The sequence below is a fragment of the Maniola jurtina genome, chromosome 8 (assembly GCF_905333055.1).
Source record: "Maniola jurtina chromosome 8, ilManJurt1.1, whole genome shotgun sequence".
Lineage (NCBI taxonomy): Eukaryota > Metazoa > Arthropoda > Insecta > Lepidoptera > Nymphalidae > Maniola > Maniola jurtina.
In genome coordinates, this window is record NC_060036.1 from 11,516,424 (window position 1) to 11,529,433 (window position 13,010).

Below are 13,010 nucleotides of genomic sequence, written 5' to 3' on the forward strand. Positions count from 1 at the left end.
ATGTGTGGCACCACAGCCTCAATTTAATTATTTTCCCCACAGATCAAAAGTTCCTCTGAAAAAGAAAGTGGCTCTAAGAACGCGTGCTTACCGGAGTAAGAAGGACGCGCAGAAAAGCGACAAAGCATCCCCCTCGCACAACACCAAGAAGAGAGTAAGTGCAGCCGCTTTTTTAACTTTAATTTTCATTAAAAAAAACGAATAGAATATATTTTTAATCAAATAAAGTTTTACAACTGCTTTTGAATCGTCAAAATAATTTACCAATATTAAACAAATGTATGTTTATTTCAGAAGCCAAGCATTCCACCAAAGACAGATGAAACCAGTAAAGTTCTGAAAGAAAGTACAGCGGTCGTGACGAACGCGGAGGGTAAATCTCCGAAGCATGTCATTTTATCGAAACATAAAAACAAAGTGAAGAAACGAAAATTGAAAGTTAAGAAAGAAACGATTGACTACAGTTCCATGCAAAAGCATTCCTCGTCCACTCCCGTTAAAGATACCGAAGCTCTAACTAAAGTACAAAAGTGGCTCCTCAGCTCCCCCCAGCCTACATCCATTCCTAAATCTAAATCTATTCCATTAGGTCTCACAGAAAGAACGCATAGACAAGCCTCAAAGAGCACCAGAAAAACTAGACCGTCCAAAAGCGCTACCAACCTACTCTCCGGAGAAAAAACTAGGTTACAAGTAGTTTTCAAGCCTCCGTTCCGATTTAGTGTTAAAATTTGTAAGAGCGACAAAACGAAAGTCGTGCTCGATAAATCCTCGAAACCCGACGTAGACAGGAAACGACACGACACATTGCCCCAGCTCGCCTGTCCCGCTGACGCCAAACCTAGTTCTAAAGCACCAAAACACGCCAGGAACGGCGCAGACAATAACAATGTTCCCAAAACTGAGAACACGACACAGGAAGGAGTTAGTCATGGATACGAAAATTTGCTGCCACGCAGTGCGAGCGACTGTAAGTTGGGAAAGAAAATACCCGATCTAAAAATTCGGAAGGGGCACAAAAAGAGCAACTCCGTGGATCAGAAACGTGAGACGACGGAGAGTCGACAGAACCTCATATCGCACGAGGACTTCGACAACGCACACGTGTACGAAAACGTACTGTTGAGCCACGACGCTTTCGTTCCGAAAAGCTGCAGCATGCCGCGGCGTCAGACCGGCGCCGGCATCGCGCGGCAGAGCAGCTACGGCCACCTGCCGCGCGCGCACATCCGCCCGCACCGCCACAGCACCAACAACGTGAGTCGGTCGAGGAACAACAGCACCAACGAACCCGAGCACTTCTACAACATCATAGAGACGCTAAGGAGAGATAATACGGTCACGAACAACAGTAGCAACACTAACACGAGTAGCTCCTCGGGAAGCAGCAGTCGGGACGCAGTTTCGAGGAACGGGAAGACGTCGCGACAGAACAGTCTAGTCGATAAACGCTCGAGCGCGGCCGAGCCCGCCTCGAAGCTCGCGCGGCAGGCCAGCGAGGCGGAGCTGTGCGAGACGGGTGCGGGGGGCGACAGTCTGCGGGGCTTCCGGCTGGTGGTGGGCAAGAACAAGCTGGCGCGGCAGCTGAGCGACAACGCGCTGCGCGGCTCGCGGCTGCAGCTCGCCATGCCCATGTCGGCGGGCGCGGAGCCGCGGCCGGCCTTCTGCTGGAACAAGCGCGCGTCGCTCGACTGCGAGGCGTCGCTGCCGGCGCGCCCGCGCTCCGCCGCCAAGAGAACCACCTATACCTTCGGTGAGCTCAAACACACCGTCCCGAACTCCGCCGACGGTTCCGCCGTCGACGGAATTCACATCTCCCCGGAGGACTTCCTCAAAATTATCGACAACTAGTCGAATCTCGAGTGGGACTTAGGTTAGTCGTTTCTACGAAAGTGTAATAAACTAATTAATCGATGTGTATATTACTGAGATATCCGCAGATGTATCTATCGCCGGCTGATGTAAATATTGTAATGTGCTTCTATTAATCGTTAGGATAGCGCGCCACTGAAACAGGCCATTGCTCAGTTGCGTTAGGTAAATAAATACTCGGGTCAAACTTGGATTGTGTTACTGATACTTACATTTTGCCTCGCCAGCTAGCATTTTGATATATCCCAATGTTGCCATCTTTTTCATTAAATTATAGCTACCTACTTGTTAAAATAGATATTTAAGTGAATTTATGTATTCTCCGTATTTAACTATAGCCTTAGATCCACACTCTCCAGGATCCTTTGGTTAAGATAATCGTTAGATGTATTTAATAGGTAAATTATAATAATAATTTATGATTTGTACGCTGGCAATGGTTTCGTTTCACTGAACGATCTCTATAAATGAATCTCTATTTTTTCTACATACTATGTACCTATTGTACAAATTTACTCATACTTATGTAAAGTGTTCATATATAATTATTTTAATACAATAAATTATGTATTAATTATGCAGTAAAGATTTGTCCATTTGTTTATTGTAATAACAAGCTTATATTAAATTGCGTCAAATAAATAATTAGGATTATATACCTAACCATTATGTGCTTAGTACAATAACCAATATGTGGTAACAACGCATCTCACCTCTAGATATATTTTTTTCAATAGCTGTCAATTACTATGTCAATCTGTTAAAAATTATAAATGTCTATAAAAATACTTTGCACCCCATCACTAAAACACAATAATTGTCTCAAAGAACTCGATCAATACTGGATTCTACTCAGTAGTTACACATTTTAATTGTACTAAACTAAATTGACATAAGAATGTTGTCAATTAATTACGTAAACTGCAAATTAAGGGTTCCAAACGTGCTCAAATCTGAAAAGTGCAAAAAAAATCTATTTAAAACCATCAAAAACGTTATTGCAGCTCATTTTCAATTTTTCTTACAATTTAACTTAACTTCATGCCATAATGATGTCATATAAGTATTAACGTTTGGCGTTCGAAAACAATTCTGATCAGAGAAAATTTATTAATTAATTCATGCAATACAACGCACACAGAAATTGAAAACTTTTCTAAACTTGTGTCAAGAAATTGGTGGGTAGGATCCTGTTTTTGATCATGGCTAGGCTCAAAATATACTATCTCTTGGAGGAAAGTATCTGCTGATGCTGATTTTAAAGAATCTGAAGCTAGGATTTCATAAAGCCTGAGATCTACAAAAATAATGCACGCTTTGACTTTGCTCGCTTTACTTAAAGTTAAAACGAGACAAAATGCCTGTAACATAACACTGTCGCGTTTTAACTCTAAGTAACGTCAAAGTACAGTCTATATTGTATAGATCTCTAAGACGCTCGGGTAGAACCATATTTTGAGCTAAACTGCCGTAGTAGACGCTATGGCTGCTTCTCTGAGGTGATAGAAAGCCTATGCGTCCAGCCTAGGGTATTTCAGACTTGTTTTTTCTGCGCGTCTTACGCTCGTTTTGGCATACGCGCTTACACGCACAGTCGCTCGCATTTCGCGCTTCTTGATCATGATACGCGTGCCACAAAACGCGCACGTATACGCGCGCATAAAACGAGCTTATATACGCGCAAAAAACCGCCAATCTGAAACAGTTCCAACAAAACATGTCACTCAATAATATTTAAGAGATTAAAATATAAACTTTCTTTAAATAATCATATTTTTCTATAAATATTGGATTTGACTAACAACTATTTCCTAAATATTTAAAATTTTAATCAAATCATATTATTGAAACGAACTCAACTGCTGTTATTTTTGTTACCTATGTTCTGCAATATCTGGGATAGAACTTAATCTTATTAGTCGATGTATTAGCGAGACAATATTATGGTACATAAACTCTAATTATAATAAGTACCTAATGTAAATTATTGTTATTGTTAATGTACTAATTAAGTCAAAAAAGATTATTGTTCATTTTCTGGCTAGTTTTCATTGAATGGATTATGATATATTTGCGTGATTTATTTAATTCTCCGATAAGAACTTATCTTATTAAACTTCAGTGCCAATATTAACTGGACCTAGGTACCCAAACTAGACCATTTTACACAATGATAGTTTTTAGAAAAGGTAGTTTTTGTGAAAATTGTATGTAGAGAATAATTGGATATTATCAATTTTATAAAAACAGACAGATACTTAATAAGTATTAAAAATAATAAACAATTATGACTAAAACTGCTTTTTCTCAAAACTATTGTGTAGGTTGTTTGTGGTTTGCGTTAAATAGGTCCAACTTTTTGTTTTAAGATTTTCGTACAAAATTGTTAAATATACTTACCTACTTCCGGTGGAATACTGGGAGGTCTCTTGATGCCTGATTTTTGACATTATATCCATACAGCAATAATATCAAGTTTGAGTCGCTCTACTAGAGCCTACTAGCTAGAGCCTAGCCTAGAGCTAGTACTACTACCTACCTATATTATTATAGGCATGCTGTTTCACTGATATGGTTCGTGAAGTAAGGCGCGGGTTGCGGGAGGGTGACATTTGACTTAAAAACCGTTCAAGTGTGAGTCGGACTCGCATACGAAGGGTTCCGTACCATCGTTCAAGATATTTTAACATTTTCATGTGCAACACTGCAAGTTAATGACAACAGCGCCATCTATATGTGATTTAGTAAATTAAATTTTTCGTGAACACATTTTGATTTTTTTTGTGATGTAACCACAAATTCACTATTTTCAGTTTTTTCTTTGGAAACGGAACGCTAAAAATCAAGGAATTCAACCCTCTGGCAACCTGCTCTCCCCAGGAGCCGTCTCAGTCAAACAGTGTACCTGAGACATTCCAATATTCGGCCGTTACATACTTAATTTTATTAGAACGAAACACATAATAATTGTTGTAAAAATTAAAAGGGGTTTAGGCGCCAATAAATGTAGTTTGACTCATTTCAATACTAACCAATCAAACTCAATGAAATACACGTTCTAGGAACTAATCTATGTCTGTGGTTTTCCAGATTAACGTTAAAATATTCAGTTTCAAAGTTACGCGGTTTCAAGAATTTACATACCTACAAATCTTTAAATCCGTGTAATTTTAAAACTAGTCTACGGAACACTGGCAGAGTGAACGACACGAGTAAACCATTCTGTTTCTAGAATATATCTACAAAAATACATCGAGTGTGATTGGTTAATTCAAATGAGTAAAGAACCACGTTTGTGTGGAGAGTCCTCTATTTAAGTACCTAAATGTTTTGAATTACCTAAAGAATAGGGAATGAATAGATTTCTGTCTCAGATATCAGAATGTGTTCCATTATGAGTAGTAAGGAAGGTCGCGAATGCTTTTGCGGCAACGCCATAGCATCTATGAGCTTCGTGTAGGGAGGTAAGGGTAACATTAAAGCTAGATTATTGTATAGAAACCAATTTCTAAGATGATACTAAAAGTATTGAAAATGTTACAAATTTGTATTTTTTAAGTTTTTCGTATAAAATATGTTATAGTCAAAAGTCGAAGTTTCGCCACTCGTGGTCTAACTACCTACTTAGTCAATCCTCAGATCTTGCAAGACCGCAAGAGGTCAGTCAAAGTACGAACCTTCGCTTCGCCCAGTAAGTATCCACGTCGTTAGGTGTAGTCCCGTTGGCCCCATTATCCGTGTCCCCATTAATGGGGCCAACGGGATTGGAATAAAATTCTTAAAAATCAGTCCCGTTGTCCCCATGATCTATTCCTGTTCAACGGGGACTGCTGTATTATCTGGGATAGATATGTTTGGGTGCCTATTTATGATTTTTATTTGCGTAATATACACCTTCGCGACAGTTAATCACCTTCATACTTACGATTTTACACTAAAAAACTGTGTATATGTACGTACCGTCAACATTAGGTATTACATATTTAATTAAACTAAGTAGGTTTTGCGTGTTTTCGACCAATCAGATTATTGAGAAATGTTGTGATAAAATTTTCACTTCATCATCTAACAATAACCTGATTGGTCACAAACACATCTCTGCTTCGGTGGAATCACACACTTAAACGGGTTTTAAATTTTTTTGACCTTTGACTGACCGAGTTAATTTCTCCAGTACCGAAATGAAGCTTTGGTCTAAGAACTCAATGCCAGTCTTGAGTAGGTACCTATCTACCTACTAATTAGCCAAGCCTAGGAGTGCGAAAGTTTTGAATTTGACTGTAACTTAAACATTAATAATATTAATTAATGTATAATAATGTGAGAATAATTGGGTAGATCGTATCGCTATGCATTTGCCTCGATGTAGTAGCTCCCTTAAACATTTATACTAGAATAAAATTATGTATGCTTGGTTGTAGATTTATTATTAATTTATTCTTTCAGTCTCCATACTTCTTAGAGGTCATACTATCATGAGGAATAGGCGTCCAAATCAATTTGGTTCTTATCAAAAAAATCGTTTTAAATAATTACATATTTTTGAATTCAATATTTCTGTTTGTTTCTCTTAGCTTTGATATTGTTAGAGTTTAGTCAATACCAATTTTATAATAGCAGTGTAAAATAGGTAAACACTGCCTCAAAACGAGAGTATGGCCTCCCACAAACTACCTACAGTAAAATCTACATTTTATTACAATTCTATTAACTTCAATTATTATTTGATGACGGTGAAGAGCACGTGTTTAATGTAAATTAAATGAAAAAAATAAATGTGATTAGACTCAATGGAACTATGTAATGGTTTTGTAGTTCAGTAAAATGTGAATCTATTGGAAATAGATGTACGGTATATTGTGTATTAAATAGCGATTTCTAAGAGTGTTAGTTTTAAAAAAACAACAAAATTGTTTTTTAATCTGTGGCAGCTATTTACCTGGCCATATGATCTCAGTATTTGTTCCAAGTGCCTTATGAACAAATCGATGCATTCCTACCTACATTCCAATCAGAAAGGCACAAAACATGACAAATGGAGTAGTAGTGCTCCTGAAATAATTATACACATTATTCCTAATAATGACCACTTGCACGAATTGCAAAAACAACGCTGTAGTCAAAAAATGCTTGCTGTATAAGCAATTATTATTATTTACTATTATTTATTAATATTATTATTTATTTGTTAATATTATTGAATTATTATTATTTTCAGTTCAAAATTTTTTACTAAGTACTATGTAGTTACTAAGTTAACTGTGGTCTTCTACCTTTTGGAATTGTAGTGCGTGCATCTTTAAGAACGGTGCAGGAGCCTCGAGGCAAAGCTGTTATGTTTTGTGCCTAAATCTGGATGATTATAAGTACGACTGTTCAATTTCGATTTTTCTTTGTTCTTCTAAGTATAATGTTCATGATATTAAATACCTAATTATCTATTAATATATGTATATTAAGCTTGTAAGTATTAAAGTATTGTATATTTATGTTTCCAGTACTTAATTAGTCTGTGATAGAATAAGTTTTTTCCCATCTGAATTTTTTTAATTCATAAAAATGTTATTCCAAATGAATACAAATTTGTAATAAATTCATTTTCTAACATTTTACTATTTTTTCTGTATTTTTTAATAAAAGAATCCAACACAGTTATGACTTTTTTACTTATGGTAGGTTTCAAAACGCTACTTTAGCTCCAGAGGGTCACGACTAAAGCTAGAGCTAACTACTTTCGAATTTTTAGAAATACATATTATTTTTTATAATTTGGAATTATAGGTACCTACTGGATCCATAGAGGGCTCTCTCCGTCACTCGTTTCCACTCGTTTCATACAATCGTAGTTCCAATTTCATTTGAATACTAAGCAACCAAAGTCCATGAAATTTTGCACATATATTCTAGAAACTAATATCTATGTCTGTGGTTTTCCAGATTTCTGTTAAAATATTCGGTTTCAAAGTTACGCGGTCTTAAAATTTTCATACAAATCTTTGAGCCCCTGTAATTTTAAAACTACATATTTTTAGAAAAATCTAAAACACCACAGACACAGATATTAGTTTCTAGAATATGTCTGCAAAATTTCATTGACTTTGGTTGCTTAACATTCAAATGAAATTGGAACTACGATTGTATGAAACGAGTGGAAACGAGTGACGGAGAGAGCCCTGTTAACCAATTTTCGAGATGTTAGATAAATGTTGAATAATGCACAGGATTAGGGATTACCTATCAATTCATTACTTAATCACCAAAAAGTTTGAATACTTAGTCTTAGCTCACTGGCCGACCAACTCAATTTTTTTAAGTCATTCCAAATTCATTTTTCGTTTTCTTTTGTTTAGTCCCGTCAAATAGTTGTCACATTAATCGAAAACTATGCATTGATCCACGAAAAAATAAATACATAATTTTGATGGAATGGCACCAATACGGTACAGTTTGCACTATGAAGACTACTCTGAACACCTGATGTCGAGATTTGGGAAACTGTTACAAATGCAGTCCTTAGTGGACATGACACTTATGTGCAGCTCGCATACTCTGCGTGTCCACAAAGCAGTCCTAGCTGCAAGTAGCGCATACTTTCAAGTAAGTAACAAGTAGAAATTATTATTGGAAAAAAAGCGTTTCGAAAAAAGTTACTGCCGACCTTTCTCACTAGAATCTGCTTTTCGAACCGATATTTAAGAATAGGTATATAATAGGTACCTAGTACGGGTAGGTAGCTGCTGCCGACATGGTGGTCTTGATCGCGGTTTTATCTCAAAAAATTCGCCTAAGGACATGAAATAAAAATCTTTTTGTGATTTTTCAAATCTTGTCTTACTTAAGTAGGTATTATTATAAAAATATCCCTTGCTATGAATTTTCACCGCCCTCCTGGAAAAGCAGCTATCGCGCCTTTCGTTTTCCGTATCTTAAGTACCTACTCATCAGCGACAACCTGTGGTGACAACGAAATTATACGCCAGGTAGGATGAACGTTTCACATTATCATTACCTTACTCCAACGTTCATGAAGACTGAAAACTCGACGGGTAATGTAGGTTTCTGTAAGGTGTAGGTACGTACCTACTTAATTCTTGTTTTTTTAGGAAGTCTTACAAAAACAGACTGGAGAACCGCTAATCATTCTGAAAATGAAATTTAGCGTGTTGAAATGCCTAGTCGAGTTCATGTATTGTGGTAAAACCCAATGCTTGGAAGAGAACCTCGACGAATTGGTGTCCGCTGCGCAGTTCTTGAAGATAAAGGGCTTATCTAAAGTTACTAAAGAGGGATTGGGTATCAATAACCCTTGTAAGTAGACAATCTCCGTGGTTGTGATTAGCTGAACTTATGGTATTTTCGTTGCAACAATGCATTGTAGCCAATAGTAACAAACTAGTGTTGGCCAGGGTTGGTCTTGTTTTAAACAAATGTTTAATCTATTTGAGTAGTTTGGAACAAAAATTTGAAAAAGCTTGCCCACAAGCTAGGCTTCACCTACGCAGGCAGGCGTATATGTACCTACCTACTTACTTAACTGAGGATTAAGTAGTGATAACTGATTGTTAAGAAGGAAACAAGTTTTTTCCTTCGTCCTGTAAGGGTGTCAAAATTGAGATTGTATCCGTTGCCAATTCACAGTAATCTATATGTACTTAGTAGGTATAATCTATAGTAAGTAAAATGTGCATTTTTTAAGGTGAACTTCCCGTATTCACTCCTCCGGTCGTCATAAATCGCCCGCCACAGTCTCTTATCGATATACAAGCTCAAGTCCAGGTACCTATTTTGTATTTACAAATGCCGATCCGCACTTGTCCAGCGTGGTGGACTATGACCTAAACTTTAGGCCATAGTCCACCACTGTTAGGCTGTGTGTGTGGTAGGCACTATAGGCTGTTTAGGGCTTAGGCCTTAGGGCCTAAACCGCCTCGCTCGTGGTACAAATTAGAGCCAGTGATTGTCAAGATTTTTTTTAAATTCAATATAGGGGAAGCGCTTGACCACAATCACACCTGATGGTAAGTGATGTGGCCTAAGATGGGACGCGTTTACCTAGAAGGTGCCTATTCACCCTTGTTTAAAAATACCCGGATTGTAACGTAGATGATTACCGAAAAAAATATCCTAACCAGCCGGGCGATTCAGAACACTCGATTCGGTAAGTTATCGTTCGATAAGATGTATTTTTCAATGGAAAGTACGTCTTATCGAACGATAACTTACCGAATCGAGTGTTCTGAATCGCCCGGCTGGCATCTTAGCAAGCTCTAAACTCAGCTTAGTCTGAGACTCGTTAAATGACGCACGTCTACATAGTGAGAGGTCTTCCAACGCTGCCCTTTCCGGTACAAGGTCGCCATTCTAGCGCGTTGGGACCCGATAGTCCATCGATTTTTCGAACTATCTGCCCTGCCCATACTGCCCGGATTCATGGCTTTCATCACTGGCAACACACACTGTTCGAAGACTGGTCTGAGGAATCATGGACTTTGGAAGTTTGTACTTATGGCCTACTAAAATGCAGTTCTATGATTATGTTAATTATCTTAATCCTATAGAATACGACAGATCCAAAAGCGTCCACGCCACAGCAGCTCCCTCCATCAGCACCGAGCCAACCTGTCGACACACTGAACAGAAATAATAACAATGACATGGTGGTGAGAATACCGTTCGACATCGATGGCGGCTCAGGGATGAACTACATGGATCCCACGCGTGGGGTCAGACCGCGTCGCGGCCGGCCCAGCTTTAAGGTATGGTAATTAAAACTATATTAGGGCTCGCGATTCTTAAAAGCTTTAAAAGATTTGAAACTGTATATTTATGACTAGTTTTAAATCTTTACACAATATAAAAAACGTGGGATAAAAGTGGGACGTGTCGGGTGCGACGGGAGCAAAGCTGTAGCCTGTCTCGCTCACTCATATGGGAAACAATATCCGCTGCCCAACTAATGAGGTGCCGCGTTCCTTCATTTTATTTTACTTTTGCATTTGTCCCGTCCCCATCCGAAGCTTCACTTTAAAAATTCTGTTCTATGTACCATCTTTATATCATCCCTGAGTTTGGGCCAACATTGAAAATCAGTCAGCTAGCCAGCTAGCTAGTATGAAAAACATATTGCAGCATATCTAAGTCACCACGTCTCACTCTCCTTCTCTTTTAGCGACCCTTAGGATGGGAGAGTGGCACCGGGATACGAAACGCGGCTGAACGTGCGCTACTGAGAAGGGAACAGGATTCAAGGAAGGCCATACACCAACTCAAGCATTTACAGACACGACATATGCAGGTACCGGTTAATTTCGTCCTTGAACTGTTTTGAAGTTGTTATCAAATAGTTATATCGGCAGGAGAACAGGGCAAAAACAGTCAAAACAGGCAATTTCGGTCGTAACAACAAATTCCTGGTTTCAATTTTAAAAACCTCAGTGGGGTTCAAAAGTCTTGTTTTTCATCCCTTTTTTCAGGATTACATGGATCAAGTGACACTGTCCCAGGCCGTAAACAGCATTTGCAATAATGACAACTCTCAAAGCTACCTCAATATAGACAGCGACCTCATATACATGGATCAGACGATGTCTTCCAACACTCTCAACTCTACAACACCTTATACGAAGGATACGATGGGCAACGCGACAATAACCTCGAATTATACTACAGCAGTAACCAGTACTGCTAGTGAGACTAGTGGCATCAACAGCGCTATGTCGCAATATGTTAATGCTCTAAAGAATGCAGGTTTACCCACAGACCTACCGATCTTGTTCGAATCTGGTGATGGCTCTTACATAAATGTCAACGAACAAGTCCTTCTCGACATGGTTCAAAGTAGTGAGATACAGTACGAGGTCATCGAACAACCAAATATTATAGAAAAGGTAGCAGACCCAAGAGAAATCAAAAGTATAGATGAATTATCCAAATCGATAGAGCGTGGAGAAATGCTTATGGATCCAAAAAGTTTTTCGTCAACAAATGATTTCGAAAAAGGCAGGAACGTCGATGAAAATAATACTATTAACAGTTTAAACACCATACTATCGGACAATTTGGAATCTTTTGGAGGACATCAAAGCTACGTTGTATTGGATCATAATCTTCAAGATAGCAATACTTCAATAAGTCATGATAATACAAATGACTTTTCGTGTATCGAAAGTGATATGCAATTTTTTACTAAATCTATGAGCGACGATGTCAAAAAATATTACGAGGAACAACAATTGAGTGACGCGAGAGTTATGGAGCAATTTTGTCCGACGAGCACTTCTTTGGACACGAGTTTTAGCATGTCTCTACTTGACACAAAAAGTTCTCATTTAGAAGACAACATGAGTCAACAATATAGTTCCTTGAACACCGAAGTTTTGAAGAGAAATGACGATTGTTATGACTTTAACTTACAACTGCCGCACTCCAGTGTATTCAAAGAAGATACTTTAGACTGCTTGATGTCACCGAAACAAAATGAAAATCATGGAAATTACATCGAAGATAATCTAGACGGTGGGGTACAAGAACGAGATGAAATTATTAAGGGTTTGATGAATATTGAGAGTAAGATAACAATGGAGCCAAACGAATTTATTAGTAAAGAATCTGATAACACTATGGATTCTATAATATGTGAAGATGATAAAGAAAATAATTCGGCCGATAAGAATACGGAATTTTCTTCTGCCTATGATTTGAAGTGGGACATGAGCAGTAAAAACGAGAACATTGAAAGTAATGAAACTGAAAATAATATTCTTGACTTGAATACACAGTCACAAATATCAGAATCAAGCGTAGACTTGACAAAGCATGATGAACTTGAAACTGAAAAATGGGATTCAATAAAATATGATGAAGGCATACATAAAAACAGTGAAGATTTGACATATAAGAGTATCAGTTCAACTTTGGATGAAAACATACCACTTGCTGTTGGACTTTTACCCCTAAAACCGGTGCAACCATCAGAAGACCAAAGTTTATTGAAAAGGAAAGGGTCCTATGACAGCATGTTAGATAATATGGACGCTAAATGCCTAAAGCGTAAAACGAAGTATAAAAAGTGTAAATAATAATATTATTACTATGCGTAATATTTAGTATTAACAATATAGAAAATAACAAAATGTGTA

At 37.8% G+C, this 13,010-nt stretch overlaps 3 protein-coding genes and 1 long non-coding RNA gene across 4 annotated transcripts in view; 2 read left to right on the forward strand and 2 right to left on the reverse strand.

The window, feature by feature from the left end:
* Positions 1–2,454, forward strand: part of LOC123867426 — a 212,647-nt gene extending 210,193 nt beyond the window's left edge. Inside the window, exons 14-15 of the mRNA XM_045909438.1 lie at positions 43–154; positions 295–2,454. Of these exons, the coding sequence (XP_045765394.1) occupies positions 43–154; positions 295–1,851 (1,669 nt within the window). The 3' untranslated portion in view covers positions 1,852–2,454. The remainder of the gene's footprint in view (positions 1–42; positions 155–294) is intronic.
* Positions 2,455–4,248: 1,794 nt separating this feature from the next.
* Positions 4,249–4,574, reverse strand: LOC123867468. Its single transcript, XR_006796422.1, has 2 exons — positions 4,402–4,574; positions 4,249–4,362 (listed from the first exon to the last, which is right to left on the reverse strand). It is a non-coding gene; the product is annotated as an uncharacterized LOC123867468 (long non-coding RNA).
* A 2,502-nt stretch (positions 4,575–7,076) lies between these two features.
* LOC123867424 overlaps positions 7,077–13,010 on the reverse strand; it is a 96,107-nt gene continuing 90,173 nt past the window's right edge. The window contains exons 10-11 of the mRNA XM_045909435.1: positions 11,126–11,132; positions 7,077–7,089 (exon numbers count right to left, since the gene is read on the reverse strand). The gene's annotated coding sequence lies outside the window, so the exon portion shown is untranslated. The remainder of the gene's footprint in view (positions 7,090–11,125; positions 11,133–13,010) is intronic.
* On the forward strand, positions 8,056–13,006 carry LOC123867438. Its single transcript, XM_045909474.1, has 6 exons — positions 8,056–8,469; positions 8,976–9,180; positions 9,569–9,648; positions 10,431–10,628; positions 11,042–11,167; positions 11,346–13,006. Exons 1-6 carry the CDS (start codon positions 8,299–8,301, stop codon positions 12,948–12,950), a joined length of 2,385 nt encoding a protein of 794 aa, XP_045765430.1. The 5' UTR covers positions 8,056–8,298; the 3' UTR covers positions 12,951–13,006.